Source organism: Lytechinus pictus, chromosome 7 (assembly GCF_037042905.1).
Source record: "Lytechinus pictus isolate F3 Inbred chromosome 7, Lp3.0, whole genome shotgun sequence".
Classification (NCBI taxonomy): Eukaryota; Metazoa; Echinodermata; class Echinoidea; order Temnopleuroida; family Toxopneustidae; genus Lytechinus; species Lytechinus pictus.
This window is the reverse complement of record NC_087251.1, coordinates 13,173,103-13,197,666: the sequence shown is the minus strand read 5'-3', so window position 1 is coordinate 13,197,666 and position 24,564 is coordinate 13,173,103. Positions and strand designations below refer to the sequence as shown.

Genomic DNA, 24,564 nt, shown 5'->3' with positions numbered 1-24,564 from the left:
TGGAGACATAAATTGAGGATATAGAATTGAAATGACAGAAGCATTTTTTGTGATCTATAACTCTGTGTAGAACCATGGTGAACCTCATGTAGCTCTCAGATGGAACAAAAATAATCAAAATCAATCGACAAATAAAGCCTATTCTTTATTTGTTGACTGAATTTTAAAATGCTTCTTCTTCGTCATTTTAATTTCAGCCCAGTTGACACTAGTGAATTATATTGGTGACATAAATTGAGGATATAGAATTGAAATTGATGAAGAAATGACATACATCTAAGCATTTTTTGTGATCTATGAATAAATTTCATATAAATTAAACATAAATAATTTTCAAGTCAAAATTTCTAAACTCTTTGTAGAACCTTGGTGAACCTCATGTAGCTCTCAGATGAAACAAAAATAATAAAAGTCAATCAACAAATAAATAAGTATTTTTGTGAGTTTTTTAAATATATGAATAAATTAGCATATTTAATGAGTTTCAAAATTCTGTGTTGAAATTTTGTATCACCACCTCGAGCTATCATATAAAGCAAACAAAATTGAAATTGATCAACAAATGAAGAAGAAAAAACATATTTTGTGATTTATGAATAAATTTTGCATAAATTAGCATAAATAATTTTCTAGACAAAATTTTGTGTTTAACTTTGGTGAACCTCATGCAGCTCTACCAGATGGAAGAAAAAAATTCAAAATTGGTCAACAAATAAATAAGAGGCATTTTCTGTGATTTATGAATAAATCTTGCATAAATTAGTATTAAAAATTTTCGACTAAAAATTTCAAAATTCTGTGTACAAGTTTGGTGAACCTCATGAAGTTCTACCAGATGGAAGAAAAAAAATCAAAATCGGTCAACAATTAAAGAAGAAAAAGCATTTTATGTGAATTTTTAAAAATACGCATAAATTATCGTATTTCATAAGTTTCAAAATTCTGTGTAGAAGTTTTGAATCCCCCACCTAATGCTATCATATAAAGCAAACAGAATTGAAATCAGACTTGAAATGATGAAGAAGAAGCATTTTGAAATTCAGTCAACAAATAAAGAGGCATTTTCTGTGATTTATGAATTTCACATAAATTAGCATTATTTTCTACTCCAAATAAAAAAATTCTGTGTAGAAAATTGGTGAACCTCATGAAGCTCTACCAGATGGGAAAAAAAATCAAAATTGGTCAACAAATAAAGAAGCATTTTATATGAATTTTTAAAAATATGCATGAATTAATTTTGCATAAATTAGCATAAAAATTGTTCTAGTCAAAATTTCAAAATTCTGTGTAGAAGTTTGGTGAACCTCATGAAGCTCTACCAGATGGAAGCAAAAAATTCAAAATCGGTCAACAAATAAAGAACAAGTTTTTTGTGAATTTTGAAAAACGTGCATAATTAGCATATTTAATGAGTTTCAAAATTCTGTGAAGAAGTTTTGAATCCCCCACCTAGTGCTATCATATAAAGCAAACAGAATTGAAATCGGACTTGAAATGGCGAAGAAGAAGCATTTTGAAATTGTCGACGGACGCCACGCCACGGCATAAGCTCATCTGGCCCTTTGAGCTAAAAAAGGAAGAGGGGGGTTCAACTATAATCAACATTGAGATCATACCAGTCCAAAACACACCCAAAGATGCATGCAATGTGTAAGACTTGAAAGTAAAGTGGTGTGGTCAAAAATTTGTAAATACTTGTATGGTCACATTTTTTTTTTGGGGGGGAGAATAATTGACCCCTCCCAACTGGTCAATTTAAGATTAAATTTCTTGATGTAAATTTATGTTTTTCTTTTGAGTGATATAATCCATATCATCATGGATACACATGTATGGGTAGATTAAGAAACATAGCAAACTTAAGTTAATGATCTTATAGATATACATTGCATCCCAGGAAAATAAAACCACAAATTTTGATGACCTGTTATTACTTACACAAATGACGAGTCTCCTCTTTTATATAGTATAAGTATAACTTAGATGATTTCTCATTCGCACACAAATGAGTAAAAACAATATGAAGAAAAAATACCAAAAAGTCAGATGACAACTGGTATCTGGATTTTAAAAAAAGCCTCATGTTTAAAATTGTTGATATCTGCCCTTTTATTTGATACCTAAATCAAAGAAAAGGTCAAGAAAAAACAGTTCTTTTCTCTAAGATACTGCTTGTATTTCCTCAATTTCATCAACAAATGTGAAATGGATTCCCTGTCATAGGTTATTGTACTGTTAACAAAAGACTTCAAGTATGGCTGATCAATAACAAAAACCAAACAATGTGAAAGTCTGACAGCTCGCCTGTAAAACATCCTCATTCAATAAAAGTATTGAAATTCAAGCACTATTCTTAAACAGAATGTGTTATTTCTTAACCATTTTCTTCGTTTGAATTAAAAGAAGATATTAAACTGTTTAGACATGATTTTCTTAAAAAATCTTCCAAATGACATTTTTGTATCCTTACTTCAAATTGTTTTTACTCACTCATGTCAGGATTAGGAATCATCTGATGAATGATAGGTCACATATATTGTATTTGTGATTAATTTATGATAAATCATCAATAATTCTTAGTTTGAGTAACTCTGCCTAGTTCCTATTTTGCATAGATTATGGCACAAACCTTGTATATAAAGTGGAAGGGAACACAACTGACCTTCAATGAGTAAATATTATCTTTGCACATAGTGGATCAAAGGGATATACTATGGAATTTTGTTCAAGACCGACATTTTTCGCTATATGAATCATTAATTCTTATATTAATCTATTAAGCATCACTGTATCGTTAATCACTCCATAGTTTTATCCTGAATATGTTCTTAGATTTCAACAAAAATTTTGATCAGGGAGGTGTTTCACAAAGAATGAAGTCTAGATAGAAGTCGTACATAAGTTTCCAACATCCCTGTGATATTCAATATTAATCTCATTTTTAATTAGTAGACCCATCTCATAATCTCATAATCTGTCCAATACAGCAATGCATTGCTTACCTTGAGTAATTGTGAATTCAAATATGAATTGTAATCACTCTCAAATCTGGGTGAAACACACCAAGATCTGTTACAATTTAATTTTCTTTTGATTACAAACTTCAACAACACAGTTCTTAAATGTTATCACAATTATCTAAATGGAATGACGAAAAAAATTGCAAATGGCAGAATGATTCCATAATTCCACATATGTTCGACAAAGGTGTACATATTTTCAATTTGTATAAAAGGTAATACACTATTCAACCTTTTTTCATTTATATGACTTTTGAAACAAACAATGATCTAAAGCATGATGAACATTGACTCACATTTATTAAAGAACTTAATTTTATTAGCACAACGCTAGTTTGTCTTCATCCAAAAAGATGAAATAACATGTTGATAGTGCATATGGTTTTCACAGGACAATTTGAATTTTTCAGGTTAATACTTGTGTTAATAAATATATTTCATATGCAGTCTGTGGCTATATCTGATCACATCCTGAAGACAATTAACATGACGACACATGTCCTGCAAGTCTTTGTGTCATCAACATCTTCAAGAAAGGTTACAGAGCATGCTGAAGATCAGAAGAAGCCAGGTATAAACTATGTCATCAAAGATTTTACTATCTCAGGAGATGAATTCTTAAGGTAACTTTCCCCATGGTTCAAACCTGCTTCTTCTATTTTCCATCTGCTTTCATCTCCCATGGTCTAATCCTGCTGTGTCTGTGGCCAGTTTGTCTCATAAACATTTGGCTAATGGCCATTTAGCCCACTTACCATTTTGTCCAATTTCCAGTTAAGATAATGTATACACATTTCATCCTACATCCACTGGCCTAAAACCGCAATGTCTATATGCTTGTATGAACTGTTTATGAAAAAAATTAATCTGACAAAGTAAAAAAAAATAATAATAGGAAGACACAGAGGAAAGTAGACCAACTGGGCATAAAGGCCTAATGGGAATGAGATTAAGTGGGTATTGGACTAAACAGCAACTAGACCAAATTGACATTATAAAACCAAATGGATATAACGTGGAGAAGGTTTACGGTTCACCATGAAGAAGGGAAGGAAATACAGGCAGAAAGATCGAAATGGAAAGACGAGATAGGATGAAAAGAGGAAAATAGAAGTATTCTTTTCTTGAAAGTGAGTAAAGTCCTGAAAAGGACTGTAAACCAGATGAGATGAGCTGAATATAGCTTGAGTAGCGATGGTTTGAGTAGTAGCAGGATGAAGTGAAGAGAGGTTACTCAACGATTCGGGCAGGTTGACTGTCCGTCTTCGGGAGTGAAGGATGTTAAACGAGCGCGGGGTACTCTCTCCTCATTTCATCCTTTCTCGTCTTTCTATTTCAATCTTTCTGCCTGTATTTCCTTCTCTTCTTCATATTACACATGGTGAACCGTAAACCTTCTCCTCGTTATAAACTCCACCATGCAAATCTACAAAGATTATCTCAAATAGATTTAGCTCTATGGTATAAGACTATCTGAGAAGTAGACTAACTGCTTGTAGACCTAGTTAATACAAATTGTTCTTCAGGAAAGGCTACTGAGAATGCACACAAGCTCAGGAGAATAAGACAGCTATAATCTTGTTACTGTCATCTAGAATGTTGCTATCTCGGCGATGGGTTCTTCAGGAAAGACTTCAGAGAATGCTGGTGCTCAGATGAAGCCTGGTACAGTCCACATTATAGTCATCAATGATGGTGATATCTCAGGAGCAGGGTTCTTCAGGAAAGCATAGAGAGTACCCTGAAGATCTAAAGAAACTTGCCAAAATAAATGCTGTTGTCATCAAGAATGTTGCTATCTCAGGCGCTGAGCTCTTTAGGAAATGCTAAAGAGAATGCTGAAGCTCAGAAGAAGCAGTCAGGTATAATCTATGTCATAGTCATCAAGGATGTTGCTATCTCAGGAGCTGGGCAATCTTTGCTGTCTTGAAGTCAGATCTCAATTGGACAAAAGACATAACCACTGACTTGTCTAATCCAGCCTGGAAGAAAAGAAAGAGGTGCAGGTATAAGAAAGGATTACTTATTTTTCAATTTTGTCAAACATATTAACATTCATCAAAAAAGCAGATAATCATTTACATATTCTAATCAGTAGTCAAACTGACAGAATATCTATCCATTAATATAGGTGTATCTATTGAAATGATTATTAGATTCATTCCTCCACCTCCCCAATATGAAAATTATACACCCTAACCCCTCTCCCTAGAGCATAGTTAATTTGTCTCTTATAAGATCTATAGACCACAGGGATCTATTCCCCTTTAAAAGAAGTCAGAGGATACAGTCATACGTTTTTCATAATCTCATCTGACCAATTACTTCAATTTGGGCCGCAATTCAAATAAAGAAAGATGAACTGCAAGATCAACTGAATATGAACAAATGTCCTTGTTCTTAGAATGCAGTACCTCATTATGCTCTTTACAAACTCATTGGCCCGAATTCACAAAGATGGTTTTTAAAACCATTGGTTGAACCCATGGTTTATGCAGGTTTCCTGTATAAATTACGCTTATTTACTGCCGTATATAAAAAAAAAAGTCCAATGCTGATGTGCGCTTTTGTCACAGTGTGCCAAATTGACGCCTGTTGCCGTGGTTATCCACGCTATTTTATTCATGAGTCCACTGTTTTGAATTAATGCATCCACTCTTCAAACAGTGGACTCATGAATAAAATAGCGTATTTAACCATGCAACAGGCACCAAGTTGGTGCACTGTGACAAAAATGCACATCAGCATTGGACTTTTTTTAATATACGTGGTAAATAAGCGTAATTTATATAAAAAATCTACATAAACCATGGATTCAACCGATGGTTTTATAAACCAACTTTGTGAATTCGGGCCATAAAGTCAAGGTTGGGAAGCATTTTATGGACACAATAGTTCAAGATATATTCTATTACTGGTGTTAAACTTTAATTGAATTGGACTAATCAACTTTGACTTTCCTAATATCTTCATACATTTCTTACCAGCTGTTCTCCTGTGATGACTTGTCTAAGATTCTCTGGAGCTACGACTAACAGGTTACACAGGGCATGGAGCATCTCAAACAGTGTGTTAACCACTGGGACCTTTGAGAGTAATGAAATTCAAGGTCACATTATTATCATAAAAATGAAAGCATGCGCGACTTAAAATCATCTAAAAAAAATGAAAAAGATCAGAAATATTGAAGAAAAATTCACGGATAGAAGAATGGGGAAAGGGACAAAGTAAAATACCATTCAAAATCTTCAGAAAAAATATACAAATAACAATCTCACTTAAAATGGCTCTCATATTCAAATAATAGGATAAATTATTATTCTCTTGTTCTTACAACTGATTCTTTTTGTTTTATTCTCAGCCTATTTCTTTGCATATTATAGTAACATTTACCTTGAAATTCTTGACTAGTCTTCTGTATTCATTGACATCACAGATTACTAGCATTGCACCTGTATTAGAAGAAATCAAATGTATTAGAATTTAATAACCACAGAGAAAAAAGATGTGATATGATTATAGAACACTACCAAATACAGAATTGGCTTTTGAAATAAAAATGGAACTTTATCCAAAACCTTTAGTGATCTTTAAACAGATCTTAATGCAGATTAAAGCAAATCATGCTCATAGAGAAAGTGTTTAAAGATTTATTTCAATTTCTTAATACCAACACATACACTAATATCATCTAAATGAACACTGCATAAATTGTATAAAAAATTGAAACGTTATACAAAGTGCAATAAAACAATTGAAATATGCGGAACAAAAAAATGTATTTGACATCAAGAAAACACCAAAGCAAACAAAGGCAAATATTATTGGATATCATGAGCAAACATCCCTTACTTTTCTAGAGATCATTGTTGACAACATACCCATTGAGTTATAGGAGAATTGTTGAAGATGATCATAGACAACTCTATGGAATCGTATACCAAGCTCTGCCAATGTTGAGTTGATGTTCTTGCCATCCATGCATCTCTTGATGGTTTCAACCTGCTTTTCCATGTAGGAAATCACTTTAGCACAAGCCTACGAGTATAACAATAACAACAATAAATATTCAATCTTTCATATCAATACCACTTTATGGCATTACGATATAGCCTTAAAAGAATATATGGAGAAGTATAAGTATTCATTGTCCATCAACAATCTGTTTACATGTCAGTGTGAAATATATCAGAGGCAATACATTTTTGGAAATTATGAACATCAAAACTTTACAAATAACTAGGCTTTGAACTGCTACAATATAACTCAAAATTTCCCAATAATCCAACAAAGAAAGACTGTATCAGTAATAATTTAGATTATGTGGCAAATGATTGTGGCAAATACTTCATTTTACAATGAACCCTCTGATTATGAATAGTGATTAACATCTGCACATATCAACCTTACCTTATACATGTAGAAATGATTGAGAAACACGTTTTGGCTTTTCATACAAAAGCGGTTCCTTAGCCAAGTATTTGTAAATACACAAACAGCTATATAAAACTTCCCAGAGCTAATCTATGCATTTGGCCCTTAGACTCCACAATTTATTGTTGTTTATTGCCATGATATTAAATGCTGATTGATTGGAACAAACAGGATATGTTTGACTTACTGGAGAGAATGGTGTCATCATCCCAGCCTCTGCCTCGGGTCTAAAGTCAGTCTTCTTCTGCTCAGTTGATAGCAGGTGCTTGAGCCATCCACAGATGGCATTTAATAACCTAAGAATTAAAATACAACAAGAGTGACAGCTCTGGAAAATATATATCAAACATCAAGATAAAAATACACACATTACTATATGAAGATAGGAATGACATACTTGAGTAGTTAAAGGGTTAAGTAATGATTGCCACAGTACTGACCTGTCCACTCCTATTTCTAGCTTCCCTTCCATTTGCTCCATCAAAGTTTTCTTCTTTGCTACACACTCTGTGTGCTGCTCAGTGGAACTGTAGAATAGAAAGAAAGTGTGACATCACATAATTATCTTACAAAATGTTAATTCTTGAGACAAAGTTGTCATTGTGGAATGATGATGATTGTGATGATGATGATGATGACGATGGTGATGATAATGACAGTGGAGATGATGTATATAAGGACGAAATAGGAGGAGGAAGAGAAAGAGAAAAATAAGACGATGAGGGTGGTGATAACTGAAATTATATACGACTATAATTACGGTGCAACAAATTATGACGATGATGATGATGACAATGACTGTTACCAAATTCCTTTTTTTTAATTGCTACAACTTTTAATTTCATCATATTTATTCAAATACATGTTCACCACTTCTTGGAATAAATTTACATTTTTATTTAAATCATTAGAAATCAATATGCCACACATTGCAGGAAAGTTTATTTTTAAAAGTCCACAGCACTCACCTAATGAGAGGAACCAAGATGTCACTGAACTGCTTTTCTAGAAGATGGAAGATGGCATTGGCCTGGCAGACAATCTCAAAGAAGTAGCTTGCAGGAGGGGCTCGAGGTTCACCCATTGGTACTCCCGTCAGACCAAGCTCCAGGGCATAGTCAATGTGCTCATTGCACATGAAGTCAATCAGGATACAGAATATATCATAGGCATTCTTGGCAAGGTTGGATTGGTTTGACAGCTGCAGAAAACAAAATGCAATTGAGAAACTAATTGCCATTACACTGGATTCCGAGGAAGTCCAAACAATACACAAGGGTGACGGGTGACTTAACCTCATAACAGACCAGATTGCACCCAAACTTTTCAATCAAAACAATCTCAAAGTGAAATGAGGAGAACTGAAATCTAGCAAGCAATTATTGCCATTTCAGAAAATACCTAATCCAAGAAAATCTTATCTTTATTCAGAGAAATGTGGTGACTAAAAATAACAAGTGGAACGCCTCTGGCAGTCTCGCCTGCATTACGCAATTTAATATAGCAGCAGTGCTAACTTTGAAAACTACTATAAAATAATCATTCACAAAAACATCATTCATATAATGACATAATACCACGTTCATTGACCATAAATGACATTTGAACAGAGACTTAAGACTGTCAACTACACCCATGTCCACATTTCATTCACTCTATCCATAAACTTTCAAAGTTATGATGGCACTTCAACAATTACCCCAACATGGCCTAAGTTTATTGACCTTAACTGACCTTTGACTTGGTTTTGTGACCTGAAACTCACAGGGGATGTTCAGTGATGCTTGATTACTCTTATATCCCAAGTTTTATGAACTAGATCCATAAACTTCAGAGTTATGATGGTAATTTAACATATACCCCCAACACGGCCAAAGTTCATTGACCTTTAATGACCTTTGACCATGGTCATGTGACCTGAAACTCGCACAGGATATTCAGTGATACTTGATTAACCTAATGTCTAAGTTTCATGAACTAAATCCATAAATTTTCAAAGTTATGATGGTAATTCAACAAATACCCCCAACTTGGCCAAAGTTCATTGACCCTAAATGACCTTTGACCTTGGTCACGTGACCTGAAACTTGAGCAGGGTGTTCACTTATACTTGATTAATCTTATGCCCAAGTTTCATGAACTAGGTCCATATACTTTCTAAGTTATGATGTCATTTCAAAAACTTAACCTTCGGTTAAGATTTTGAAAATAATTTTCCCAACATGGTCTAAGTTCATTGACCCTAAATGACCTTTGACCTTGGTCATGTGACCTGAAACTCAGGCAGGATGTTTAGTAATACTTGATTAACCTTATGTCCAAGTTTCATGAACTAGGTCCATATACTTTCTAACTTATGATGTCATTTCAAAAACTTATCCTTAGGTTAAGATTTGATGTTGACGCCGCCGCCGTCGCCGTCGGAAAAGCGGCGCCTATAGTCTCGCTCTGCTATGCAGGCGAGACAAAAATGACCTATATGAACAAATCTGCCAAACTTCAACAAAGATTCCAAAGAAATATGGCCTCGACCACTAAAAATGAAATCAAAATTTCATACAAATATTTCATAGAGAGTATCATTTACCAGTTGACATCTAGTAAAGCTCATTTTGGCTTCATAGAGGAGATTCAGGGCCAATTCTTGTGATAGGAAAGTCTCTCCTTTGTAGTCCGCCACTGGAGCTGCTCCTACGATGTTCAGTGGAGCCTTGGTCCTGATCTTGTTCTGAAGGTCTTGAAATCTGAAGAAGTGCATAAGTAAATTGGTCTTACTTAAATTTGAATTTAACAAATTTCAGGGTAAGATTTTGGGAGTATTACATTTTTCATTGTTTGGAAACAATAAGTAATCATGGCTACTATATCATTTTTTATCTGAATCTATCTCCTTTTACAAGTGAAGATTAAACAGAAGATATGACTGCTTTCATATCAATTTATTACTCTGTTCAGAGCAACTTGTTTTTGTCTCCAGTGAAGTTTACTGTATGGACAGACACATTAAACCACTGCTTGGAATAGCAACAATAACCCAAAACCCCACAAAGATCCAACTTGCCTGTCAACTGGATGTGGGCCCTTCTTGATATCATTATCACCAAGCCCCTTATAATCCATATCAAAGTGTTCTGCCATCTTCTATCTTGGGTGGTTGGTACCCCCCCCCCCCTCTAATGTAGCACAACCCTTGGATCAAACTCACCTGTCAACAGGCTGTGGACCTTTCTTGGTGTGACCAAGACCCTTATAATACATATCAAGATGTTCTGCCATCTTTTCTTTGAGATGTTTGGTCTCTGCGACATTGTACTTGTTAAGGTATGCTCCAAAGATCTTCTTAGTCAGACGGCTGAGGAGATGGGCATCGGATCCTAGACGGTATTCAGCCAGGGCACTTGTTAGCCTATCTGTCCTGTAGAGGAAACATGAGGAGAATCTTTAATTATGGAAGGTCTTTTCCACAAACAAATCTGGAAAAATGCATTACAAAGTTGGCTGAGTTTGCTCGTTTTGGAGGTATAACATACATGACCGTGCTATTCGTGGGAGGTAACAGGAAGAGGAAGAGGTGTAAGAGCTGATAAGCATACTCACATTCACAAGAGAAATTTCTTAATCCAGTGACCTACGACCTCCTTCAACAATCGTTCCAATCTTGTGATAGTCATGATGCTAGGATTAGTATTATGATAGGCTTAGGTCATGCACAGGTAGATGACAAGGACTAATGTCAGTGATTTCTGTAGTTTCATTGTCGGCTTGAGTTGAAAATGTTTCATGGGAACAATTTTTGCCACAGTGAGATTCGTGGAAGCCTTACGCAAGGTGTGCTTGTGAATGGTAAATATATTGTATTTTAAGAAAAGTTTTTTTTTAATATTGAAATAGGCAATAATCACATAGATCACTTAGAATTATTTAATAATAAGCAAAATGAAACAAGCAATCAATTTTAAAGTATTCATCTTCTGGATTGAGTCTGACATGAAGGGAAGTAAAGGAAAATGGATTTAATAATACTTACCTCACATACAAATGTTGCAGGTTTTTTAGATAGTGTTCTAAATCATTCTTGTCAGCTAGTTTGCCCTTCACATGTGTCTACAAGGATAAAATGACAATCAACTATTCTAAAATATATCAAAAATTATGTTATGACAGCATGATCCTTTTTATCAACAAAATCTAAAAAATAAAGACCATCTAATATTTCCATTTCATGAAGAAAATCTTCTCTCTCAATACAATAAGATATGTTTTGGCCTAATTTAAAAAGAATTCTAATACAGTGCTATTTACAATTAGCAAAAGTTCCCACTTTAAGATGTGATAAAATGATGCTCATTCCTGAACCTTCTGTAATTCAACTTTGTTGAATTACTATTACCATATATTCATAACAACTTGAAACTTGCTAATTGTTATATCTTGGTAGTCTATCACTTTTATATTTTTCTCTTTCTTTCCTCTCTTCCTTATTCTTACATTTTTTTTTTCATGGATGCAAAACCAGTTTAAAGGTGCTGCAACCAATCAAGCTTTTAGCTTATGTTGCAACACCTTTGTATGTTCATTATTTACTTGTTTTATATATATATTTATATATTATCTCTGTATTCTTTTACATTGCACATTGTGAATATGCATGAATAAATAAATAAATAAATGAATAAATAAATAAGGACAGAATTATATAAAAATAAATGATCAAACTCAGATGTATACAAACAAGCAAAAACAGAAACAATTCTACTACTGCTCAGATTACAATCATCAGCTTTTTACTTTTACACCCTCATGACATTCCATTCATCTTCTCACTTATTGAAGAGGGATCATATCTCACCTGTAACTTATCTTCATAAAGGTTAACCACAAACCTCCCCATCACGCTCTCAGGACTACTGAATACATCATGAATTAAGGCATTAACCTGTGAAGAATTTTTAAATAAAAAAGGAAATATTATGTTATGTTAATCACTTTTTATTCAAATAGCAAGTACATCATGGATTGGGTATACTACTTTTTTTTCTTCCAAAGGACATCACATTTTGTTTTTAAATTTCTCCGCAGTGATGCAATTTCTTCCAGAATCACTTCGCACAATTTTTTTTTTCACTAATCAAAACAGATGGATAATTTATTGGAATTTGAATTCATTACCACAACTGGCATTTATGTTTAAGTCCAAATTTCATGATATATAATCTGATATTTTCAAAGCTATGATTGCATTTTAAAAAACTTAACCTTGGTTAGGATTTGGTGTTGATAACACAACCATCAGATAGTCTCACTTCGTTTACGCAGGTAAGATACATGGTATGAAAGTTACTGAATATCTTAAAGTTAAAATTAATCCACATGTAATGCACAATACCACAGTTCACTACAAGCTACATGTTTTCTTTCAATCCAACACTAGCAAGAAAAATAAATTACTACTCTAAACTATAAAGAGTAACACTTTATATTCTTAATTAAATTGCATTTCTCACCTTCTTGCACAGTGGAAGCAGATCTTCACATACGTCTTGAAGAATGAAACAGTTCTAATAAATTGAAAGGAAAAATTAAAATATAATTATTCTTTCTTAATGATTATCAAAAATTAAGAAAGTAATAAATACATGTGAAATACATATAATTTTTCCGGTATAATTTCAAGAAACTGCCATTTTTTATTTACTTTGATAATCTAATGCAAAAAAGAGTATTCTAAACTATCTGTGGAAAAAAATGGAAATGGAAAATAAAATATGATGATTTTTATTTTCTTTGCAATTTGAAAATAAAGCTGAATTATTTATTAGTTCAGCAATACATTATAAAATAAATACAGTAACTATCCCGGCAATAAATGATATTTACCATCTGACTTTCCTCAATGAAAGCATCCACACATCGATTGTAACCCTGCATTGAAAGAAAAATAAGTCAGATGAAGGTATTAAGATGCATGAATGTACACATGATAGCATGCATATCTGACAAAAATTTAAATATCTTAATGCAACAAAATGAACTCTGCCCAGGTTAAAGGAAAGGCAACTCAAAAATCATTTCAACCTAAAATATGACTTAAATGGGAAAAATACAATATGTGGAAAATGGACATTAAACTAATGGCTAATGTTTTAAATCTCACCTTAAAATGAATGAGAATACTTGCTAATTCTTTCATTCTCTCAATGTCAGCTTCTTGGAAGTAATGTCTGAAATCTTGGATTAGATCCTCCTCTATCTGATTATATTTCTCTGTAGGAAGAAGACAGTAATGAATTTCCAAATGCTTATTTTATTTTTTTCACTGCATTGCCAATTTAAAGAATATAATTAGCTTGTTTTAGTTCATTTTTTATTATTATTCTGGAGGCACAATATACTGGACTTTAAATGGTCTGCATCGATTTTTAACACATTATCTTTTATTATATTTTCAATTATTCTAATCATTTCATTTGTGATTGCTCACATTTGAGATAAAGAATGTGAAAATTTATCTGTACAGGAGAGCAAAGGTTCCATAAATTTCCCGCCCCTACTCTACTCCAGAATTCACTTCCTTTGCATTTTTATCAGGCTCCCTCTCAACAGACTTTCTAAACTCTTCTCAAAACTTATTTCATATCGCTTGTAACTTTTGCCAAGAAATAATTGTCAGTATATTACTATAATTCTGAGTTTTCATAATCATATATCATATTTTGAGTTTTAAATGGTCTTGCTATTATTACTATATAAGTTCATACTTTTGGCCTGTTATCTTTAGGTTAAGGCTACCACTGTGTTCTTTTGAAAATTCAATTGTAAATCTTTATTTCTTTAGATGAAGATGCATAGAAAAGCTTTGTTTATACTGCCTTCTGTTGATATCAGACTGAACATGAAATTCAAACTGACTGAAAGAGATTTTTCACACTTATGGGAAAAACCTTATAGAGACTAGAATATCATCTGAATCATTTATACTTTCAATGAATGGCTGAAGTTGAAAACAGTTGCTAACATAGATTTTAGTTCAAATTATGCTAATTGCTAAAATTTAAATCAAATTAATGGAAGTACAAATATCTCTGGTTAAACATCAGAAGAAACTTTGGCTTAGATTTTGGCACTTCATAATTCAGTCATTTATAAAGCTGCTTGTAAATTTAAGAACACATCCAGGTTTATTGATACATAAATGGTCTTGTGTGTGACAGAAATTATGACAAATTGTGACTTTAATTAGTTATAAATAAAAAATTTTAGAGATTCATAATTAATTATGATGAGTTTGAAAGTTTAATTTCATTTAGAAATTTACAGGAATTTCAAAATGAAATTAAATTAAATTAAACTTTCGAAAGCATGCTTTTGTTTGAAGTCACACACATTTTTTACCACTTTTTTACCTCTGACCTTGAACCTGCATATTGGAGACAGCAAAAAATATTTCAAAATGATAGCTGACTAAACACGTTAATATTATATAACCTTTGAATTACTTAAAATCAAGATTTGTAAAATGTTAAGCTATACATGAGACCAAGAATGGCCCATATACAGGATGCAAAGATATGAATCTAATCTTCACTCACCTTGAATCTTTTTCTTTGGCTTATCAAATCTGGAGAAGAGAAATGCCGAAAAATTTGTGAGGATTAGGTGCAGTTACCAACACATATCAGAGTTAAATTAGGAAAAAAAAAGCATGTTGGCTTAAGTCGATTTACCCCCCCCCCCCAAAAAAAAAAGGGGGAAAAAATAGCCCTTGTACTTACAACTGGATTCAAATTGGAACATAATCTGTAATAACAGAAGGAAAAAATACCTGTTCAGGAAAAATTACCCTTTCCCCAAATGCATATACTACGTATATAAAGTGAAAAATCTTACTGAAATATTTAATATATATTATTTATTTATGTTGTATAAGGAAATTATGAGATTGATCAGTCTTCCCAGCATGCACTCCAGTAGTTCAACTATATGCAGAATCCTTCTTGCTACAGTAAGCACAGATAAAATGTGACCTGATCGGTGTTTCATAAAGCTGTCCATAAATTACAATTGACTTAATACATGACTAGAGACCATTTTCTTCTAAAGTTTAAATCCTTATATATCTGAGGTAGCACCTAACAACATGTTCCAGTCATGTAAAGTTGTGCATAACTTTACAAACATCTTTATGGAACACTCACCTGGATCTGATAATACAAAGTTTAGTGCTCCATTTGTACAATTGATTACAATTAATGCATTTAATCATAAAATCAACTTTGTGTCACAGTGCCATGGGTAATCTGAAAGTATTAATTAATTAAAAATTGCCTCTGCATTTAATTCTAACATACACTTTTTTAACCAATCAAAATTTATGTCAAATGTGCAACTGATTGTAGATTTTTGTGTTAACAGGCCTTGAACTTACTGATCTTGTGGTAATTCTTGGGCAATCAGTTGTAGCTTCTGTATTACATCAGCAGCTTCTTGGTACTACAAAAAGAGAAAAACACGGAAATTCCAAAAATAAAAAAGATGATTTTTAAGGACAATGCTATCATGACACCAGTCCCCGTAGATACATTTTAAAGTGCTGTTCAATGTAATTTCATTATTATTATTAGTTGTTCATCATAAAGCGCTTTGAACATATGTTTTGTAAAGCGCTATATAAGTTATGTATGACATCACATTTTTAGCCTCAACAGAAATTTTAAAAAATAAACTGATGATTAATAAATATTTGTTTGACATTTTAGCCCATTAAGGACAATGGACAATTTGAAGAGTTATTTGATCAACATTAACTCTTCAAATTGGCAACAGTATTTTTCTTTCTTTTTTTCTTGCTGAAGTTTATGTACCTAAAATGAATAGAAAATCATATAAAATATGTTTCAAAGTTCGAAATTTGCAAGTTTGTATGGAGAAAGAGTTATAGTAAATGCTGTATTTACCTTTTCTGGATCATTGAAGATATCAGCAGTTGGTCCAAAATCATCCATGAAATCTGCAAAATATTGGATGAGCTTGAGTGCTTCCTCTGCCCTTGACCTGGGTGTGTTCACACCCTCTAACTGGTCTCCTAGATGAACCACCTTGGTTGCTACACTGTTGATACGCTCATCCAGCTCTTGAAAATTTAGGAAGGCTAGCTGTGTATGCCGAGAAAGAGATTACAAAGAGATGTATGGGTGTAGAGTATGAAAGAAGGATTTTACTATCAGAATATTGGATTGCCAGGTATTGAGAGGTACGGATAATCATAGAAATGCTGACATCAAATAGAAGCAGGGGCCTGAAATTAACCACAATGGGAAAAAATCAATCTTTCTATCTTCCTATCATCCCTCAATCAGCCAAAAATGTTAAACAATGTTCATGGTTTTTTTTTCTTCATCTAAGGGTTACAGGTGCAAACGTACAGAGGGAAAATTCCTCAAGTTTGTGACTTTTTCGCTTGGACCCAAGGTTAGACTGGGATCCTGGGCATTATACCATTTATGACCCTACCTGAAAATCACAGCATTCAACAGCAGATTTCTAGTCAAATACATGTCCTAACCTCATTTTTAAAAATCATGTAAGGTGATATATCATAGAGTCAATATTGTCAGACCCAACATTGTTGAATATTATATTTCAATATAATCACTATACTGAGCAACCTCTCCTACCACCTCCTCTTACCTTATTATGATCCTGAAGCTGTGAGATACGTTTAGCATGCTGCTTCATCTCAGTCTTCATACCATGTTCCAGCTTTGTGATCTTCTCCTCTACCCTGGCAGAGCTTAGCTTCAGCTCCTCAATGGTACACACAAATGCATTGAGCATCTTCTTAGGATCAAAGCTGCCTGGACCATCCCTGGTGTCCCCTCCTAAAACACGCCAGGCAAGCTGCTCCACGTGCTGCTCAGGGTCAAAATCAGACTTCTGTAAATGAAGAACAGAACAAACGGAAAGCAGTAGATGGCAGGTTCGAATCTCACTGGTTCCAATTTTTTCTGACTTGTGATTTTCATTACAGATCGAGCATACCGATCTTAAACAAATAGGAGTAATGGCGAAAAATTTGTAAACAGATTAGAATTTAAACAAGTGGAATGCCTCTGGCGGTCTCACCTGCATCACGCGATTCAGTATAGCAGCAGTGCTGACTTTGTAAAACACCATTTAAATAATTATTCACAAAAAACACCATTCATATAATGATACAATACTACGTTCATTGACATTGGACCTTGATCATGTGACCTAAAACTTGTCAGTGATACTTGATTACCCCTATATCCACATTTTATACACTATATCTATAAACTTTGAAAGTTATGACAGCAATCTAATAATTGCCTATAAAATGGCCAAAGTTCAATGACCTTAAAAGACCTTTGACTTTGCTAATGTGACCTGAAACTTGCATGAGATGTTTAGTGATACTTGACAACTCTTATGTCCAAGTTTTATGAACTAGACCAATATATTTTCAAAGTTATGATGGTAATTCAACAGATACCCCCAATTTGGCCAAAGTTCATTGACCCTAAATGACCTTTGATCTCGGTCATGTGACGTGAAACTCATGCAGGATGTTCAGTAATACTTGATTAACCTTATGTCCAAGTTTTATGAACTAGACAAATATACTTTCAAAGTTATGATGGTAATTCAACAAATACCACCAATTTGGCCAAAGTTCATTGACCCTAAATGACCGTTGACCTTAATCATGTGACCTGAAACTTCCACAGGATGTTCAGTAATACTTGATTAACCTTATGGCCAAGTTTCATGAACTAGGTCCATATACTTTCTAAGTTATGCTGTCATTTCAAAAACTTAACCTTCGGTTAAGATTTGGTGTTGACGCTGCCGCTGCCGTCGGAAAAGCGGCGCCTATAGTCTCACTCTGCTATGCAGGTGAGACAAAAACCTTAAAGAGAGTGTGGTGTTATCTTTTATGTTTCCAGAAAAGTAAAAAGAAAACTGACTGACAGAATTACAATTTAATAGGATTGAACATCATCAAAAGCATAAATCTTGCTTTGACAAGGTACAGTGTATCACTGTCTAGTGTATGTTTATCTGAAAATTTAAAACAAAAGGGAAGTTTTTTTAAAAAGTGAAAAATAAACAAGATTCGCTGTACTATACATACACTGTGCCTGAGAGCACAAAGCTGGAAGAGCAGGTGCCTATGCTGATGCAGTCAGCCCGTAACACATGTGTATACACTTTTTTTTACCACATGGTAGTATGCTATTGAGATATGTACATGAATTTTCTAACATTACATGAATATCTTGATTTCTGTCTGACCTTAAAATCTGCAATTATGATGACAGTACATACATGTATAGCTGGAATTCTGAGTTCAATTTTCAATCAACTGCATAAAAGACTCAAGTTGGAAGTGACCTTTAAAAAATATCCACCAAAATGAAAACTGGAATTAAGATTATGAAGTGCCACTGATGCCTAAAGAAGCTGGAGGTAATAATATGTGAAAATTCTTTGAGAATAAAACTATTTAAAAGTTATTTTTACACTACGAATATGACTATGAATTAAGTAAAATAAACTTCCATTGTAAAAAAAAGATACATAAGTATAAAGTAAAGTATTGAAGAAAAAAATAATTTTCGAAACAATCCTGGGAATCATAGGTGATCATAAAATGACCGTTGATACTTCCAGGATGAAAAAAAAGGATAGATTGAGATTTTACACTGTCACAGCATAACTTACCACAAAAGAAGTGAGGTCAGTCATATTTCCCAAGCCTCCCATAACTTTGTAACTTTTTACACTGTTAATCCTTGACTGAGCCATGGTGGAATAAAGTACATGTATGTAATGTACTGGATTGATACCGATAGAATGTATTCACCAAAAAATATTATAAGACTCAGCTGCCAACAAGATCTGAATATTGAAACTTGTCCCTAAAAACTTTGTGGACTGGCAAGCAGCAATGATAAACCTCAAAATATGTTGGTTTGGTCCGCATATAAAATACTGACGCACATGCTCGCAGTTGTCTCATCTTTTTTGTGCTTTGTATATTGCAACATTCCCCCCCCCCCCTCATCCTTTATCTTAATCTCTCTATTTCTTTAGGTGTGTCTCCCTGTCTCTCTCTTTCAATCTCTTCCTCTCAGAACATCCGGTATGAGCGAGTGATCACCACAGACTTTGCATTGATCATGAGTAAGACGAGTGTTGACCTTGGGCTCGGCTGTCAGTCACTAAACATGCAAGACAATGTCATGACTAATCTCTCTAGTTTGAACTTGGTCTTTTAAAGGTGAATTCCAATCTGATACAAATTGGTCAGTAATAAAAGTGGAAAAATTAAAAATTAAACAACATAATTATATCATGGGAATGAAGGTTTGCCAAAAATCTACTTCTTTCTTCTTCTTTTTTTTTTTACACATGTCAAGTAATATTCATCCCGTAAATTGCCATATAAATAATATGGTTCATCTCCATTATTACCCCAGATTTGGGGGAATTCAATTCCTAATCCTCATCCTATTAGGTATATGTATCAAACTTCCCATCCAATTAAGAATGAAGCAGAGAACAGCTGCAGCTTTATCTTTTCAATCAACCAACTATGATAACTTGACTGTATGTACAATTTGTTCATCTGTTCATCAATATAGTTCTGACATTAAATTATATTCATGACTATTGAAAATGTAACTCCATATCTTATCAGATCATTGTCATCCCTGAATGAATAAATAAGTCAAGTCTGAAGTTGATCAGTCAAATAGTTCTAGTGTTCAGAAGAACTAAAACCAGAAAGACAGATAGGACGACATGAAAAACACATGCAATGCCTCCTACAACCAGTTTTATTCACACATATCCATGGTATACAACATGCATACTACACCAATTGTATAATATTTGTTTTAAACCCAAACAATCTCTTTAACTTAATAATGGCTCATGGACAGAGCATGCACAACTTGGAGAACTATCAGGTGAAACTTTGAAAATCACTTTCACCCACCCCCACATGTGTAAACAGCACCCCGAGAAGCACAGGAAAGTGAATGGGGAAGGGGTGGGCAACCACAGGAAATGGAAGTTCAAAAGAGGAGCTAGAACAGCAGGAGTTCATCATCATTCTAGAAGGCTTGAATCACTGGAGTCATTTTTAACCTTCATCAGAATTATTATCAATCACTCACTGTTGCAGGAAAGATGTAACCTGGTGAGCTTATGCTGAGCAAAGCCAACAGTATTTTTTTTTTCATTTATTATAATGTACACCTGAACCTAGGGTAAGACATTTGTGAAAATATTGTATTTAAATTTTTATTTATAAATCTTTTATGTGTGTGTATGTACTTTGATGCCTTCTTTGTAAAAAAAATTTTGACCTTGGTGCCCCAAAATGTTAAGTTGAAGGTCTGTACCAAGTTCAATCGATTTTGTATGATCTACATGTACTGGATCAGTTTGCAATATTTTATATTCAAATTTTTATTATTCAAATCTGTATTTCAACCAGGGGCTTTAAATGTATTCTAAATGAATGATGAAAATAAAATTGTGCTTTTATTATGAAAATCATACAGGCATGACATGAGATGATTTTTGGTCATAAAAATATTTTTAGGATGTAATGTATTTTATACGGGTAGTGTAAAATTTGACACAAGCTGAATGGCTTAAGCCCCTTTCACAATTGGTGGTGCGACTGCTTACAACCGTTGCGATTGTGTGCAACATATATTGTGACCAAATGACCGCAAACGATCGCAAGAGCGATTGTGAAAGCCCCTTTAAGGACATAGGTATATAAACATTCATGGTAGTGGGTCACCTGCACACACTTTATCTCAATCTCAGAACTATAACTTTTCCAGGCATGTTTATAGCGATCTGACTGATATCTTCTTGACGAGAACATCTACCAGGCTAAATGGAAAGTAAGGTTGTATTTGAATTTTTTCTTTTACTCTCCAAAGGCCAGTAGTCTTAAGATGATAGAGATGAGCTGGCCCTGAATACTAAAACTTCTAAGGCACGAGAGTGAAGACACCAGTGTTTAAGCTCTGAACATTAGCTATTTGGCTGCTACTGCATTATATAGATAAATAATGGTAGTAAAATACGAGCTGTGATTGGCTAGATTGGTGCCACGTGATCTCATTTCAAAAAGTTGTACAATATAACTTTTTATTTTTGGAGGGTAAACCCTGTGTTAAATGATTGGGGAGAATATCGATTAATGGTAATGTGCATTTATCCGGTTAGCCCTGCGCGTCTGCATTTACTAAGAGCATGCAATGCATTGAATCTTAATTTTTATAGTGACGTCACCTTTTCCTGACCCAAGCAAGAGTGTACCTTATGGACAGTAGGGGAGACCGGGGTTAGTTGGAACGCGGGGTAAGTTGAAACATTGTAATTTTCTTTAACATCTTTAAATAAATTTCTGCAATACTGCCCTCAATTTATTGTCATTATCAACAGCCATCCACCATATTACAGACAACACGTGTGCAACAAGCCTGGTGAAATTAGAAAGGAATTTTTGTTTTTTGACCTTCTGAGTAATTTTTTTCTCTTTCAGAAATGTTTTATTATCTCAGAGAAGTTTATAGATCAAGTTGGCCAGTTTGGGGGTATAATAGACTCTTGTACCAAGCTACAAAATAAGGAAGCAGAATCTTGTATCCTTATTTTAGACATAATAATATAGGATTTGTATAGCGCACATATCCACCTTGCTAGGTGCTCAAGGCACTCCTATATTACCCCGGCTAAGCTAGTCTACTGATTCTGGTGCGCACAGCTTTTTGAGGAATTACTTCTTGCCGGTACCCATTAACCTCACCTGGGCCGTGTGCAGCACAGTGTGGATAAATTTCTTGCTGAAGGAAAACACGTCATGGCTACGATTCGAACCCACAAACTTCTGTTTGAAAGGTGAGAGTCAGAACCACTAGACCATGACGTGCCCACTGCATAAACTGCACATTAACTTGGCCACATTTTGGGAAGGTTAGTAAGATAATTTTCTTCACTTGATAAAGAGTTGCAGCGGCACTCGAAAGCTCGTGAACTTGTAAGCTAGTGAACACTTTTTGCGAGAGTGATCACAAATTTCCTAGAAAGCTAGTGAACACTTTTTGCGAGAGTGATCACAAATTTGTTGACCATAGTAGATTGCGAGACAAATGAATACCCTCTAGCGATCGATTAAGAACATTATTATTCACTTGTACACAACCACCCATGGGTGCATTACTGCCGCCGTGTACAGGAAAATTGAAGGCACGGCGCATGCAAAATTGCAACAAACTCCCGCAAATTTCATAAGAGGATTTACAGAATCAAGTCCTCCTACGAAACTTACCAAACGATGTAAAGTCAATTCCCCCTAATATGATGAATATCCCTCAAATAGCGTCATTTAAGAGTATAATTTTCTTCTCGTTGACAAAATACGGAGCGAGCTTGCGATTTCCCAAATTTGCGTCTAATGAGCTAAAGAGGTCGCACGATTTATCTTCATATCAAAGACACTACAAGGGAAAGACTAAGCACAAAAACTATTTTACACGTAAATCGATGCAAAGCGTTACACAAAGTAAGTCGGCAAAGTGTCCAATCTTTTTACTGTAAAGACTTTGGTAGAACGTTAATGACAAACGAATGGTAGCACTTGCGGGGCTTCATTCAAGGTACATAGAATTTTCTATATTTTTTGTTTAATTGTCGCTTTGAATATTTTCCAAAAAGTATTATCGTCAGCAAAATAATATAAAAAGTATGTTTTATAAGTTATTGCATTTATTGAATATTGGTGTCTCTATTTTATCAAACAATCATTGGAATTGCGCATATACAATGAATCAAGAATCTAGTCTAAAAAATGCCGCCAAGCTGAATTAAGGTTGTGAATTGTACTAGCGCCACCAACGACCTTCCTTTTATTTCCGTCGAAGAGACACGCGAAGCCACTTTCCAGGCCGAGGTAAGCAATTTTGCTCTTTTTTATTTTAAAATTGAAAATGGAACACTTTTCACCAGAAAAAGCCCTGGTGAGTAACGCCAACGGAATGAGTTTCGGCTCACATTATTTGTGTTAAACTGTTATGAAGCAATGTTAACCGACAACTAAAAAATCCACTGCGTAGACACGAATCGTAGTGCATGGAACCTCGCAATACTTGTTAGTGAATAGTGGTATGGTACACAACTGTCTTCACAAGTGCTTGCGTACAAATGGACAAGAGGTTCCCTAAACAATTAAGCCAAAATTAAATTACTCCCAAATTGTTGTTAACTAAGTTTGGAGTGTTTGGGCATTCTAATTCTGACTCGATTAGTAATTAGTTAGGCCTATAGTCTTATGCTATTAGTTACCATGATACAGTCCACTGACTGGATCACCAAACTCACTGTCACTGTTTCATTCATTAGATACGACGGTACCTTATTCATTTCAATCATATTGATTACAAACAACAAAAAAACGTCACACTGACAGACTTCACTGTTCGGAACTCGAACCTAGAAATGCAAGACAAATATTATACTTTTTACTTCATCAAAAGGTCAACTTACAGCAAATTCTTTTAAAGAAGACATCTTCTTTTAGATTTAACAAGTTAGAGGTAAGACGAAGAATTAATGATGTTTTCAACGACTGATTTTCGCGTCTGCTTCTCACTCCCAAATGCAAGCAGAATCCCGGAAGACATTTTATGCGAGGGGAGCACTATAATTATAAAGCTTTGCCCAAAAGAGGGAGACACTACTGATTACTGTGAGTCGAGGTCAAGTGGTCTGTCTGATCCTTTCATGCCCCCGGGTTCAGACCTAGTATATTTATTCGGGATTTATCTACAAATTAGGATACCCTGTGGTATAGTGTGCCCATAATTCATGGCCCTGGGAAGCGGGGGTGCGGGGGTGAAGCACCCCCAAGATTTTCGTAAGGGGTGCTGGGTGTTTTATTCTCCATACATGTAGGAAGCACCCCCGGGAGGGCGTTTCATGAAAGTACTTGTCGGACGTTTTATCCGACAAGTCCCATTTTATCCGACAGTTACCATAGTAACAGTACCTCTCAGCC

The 24,564-nt window shown here is 34.3% G+C and overlaps 1 protein-coding gene across 1 annotated transcript; it reads right to left on the bottom strand.

Moving 5' to 3' along the window:
- Positions 1 to 1,377: 1,377 nt before the first annotated feature.
- On the bottom strand, positions 1,378 to 24,209 carry LOC129264930 (exocyst complex component 5-like). Its single transcript, XM_054902894.2, has 19 exons — positions 24,054 to 24,209; positions 17,145 to 17,390; positions 16,412 to 16,609; positions 15,883 to 15,947; positions 15,047 to 15,075; positions 13,612 to 13,721; positions 13,335 to 13,379; positions 12,962 to 13,015; positions 12,307 to 12,393; positions 11,485 to 11,561; positions 10,663 to 10,872; positions 10,045 to 10,201; positions 8,426 to 8,658; positions 7,898 to 7,984; positions 7,645 to 7,753; positions 6,905 to 7,061; positions 6,417 to 6,475; positions 6,008 to 6,109; positions 1,378 to 5,005 (listed from the first exon to the last, which is right to left on the bottom strand). The coding sequence occupies exons 1-19, from the start codon at positions 24,075 to 24,077 to the stop codon at positions 4,919 to 4,921; spliced, it is 2,136 nt and encodes a 711-aa protein (XP_054758869.1). The 5' UTR covers positions 24,078 to 24,209; the 3' UTR covers positions 1,378 to 4,918.
- Positions 24,210 to 24,564: the final 355 nt, after the last annotated feature.

Coding starts and splice junctions, on each gene's coding strand:
- LOC129264930 (XM_054902894.2), bottom strand. CDS start 24,077: ATGTCTTCTTTAAAAGAATTTGCT. Junction 15,948..16,411: donor TCTTCAATGATCCAGAAAAG/GTAAATACAGCA, acceptor CTCTTTTTGTAG/TACCAAGAAGCTGCTGATGT. Junction 8,659..10,044: donor GCTTTACTAGATGTCAACTG/GTAAATGATACT, acceptor TGTTTTCTGCAG/CTGTCAAACCAATCCAACCT.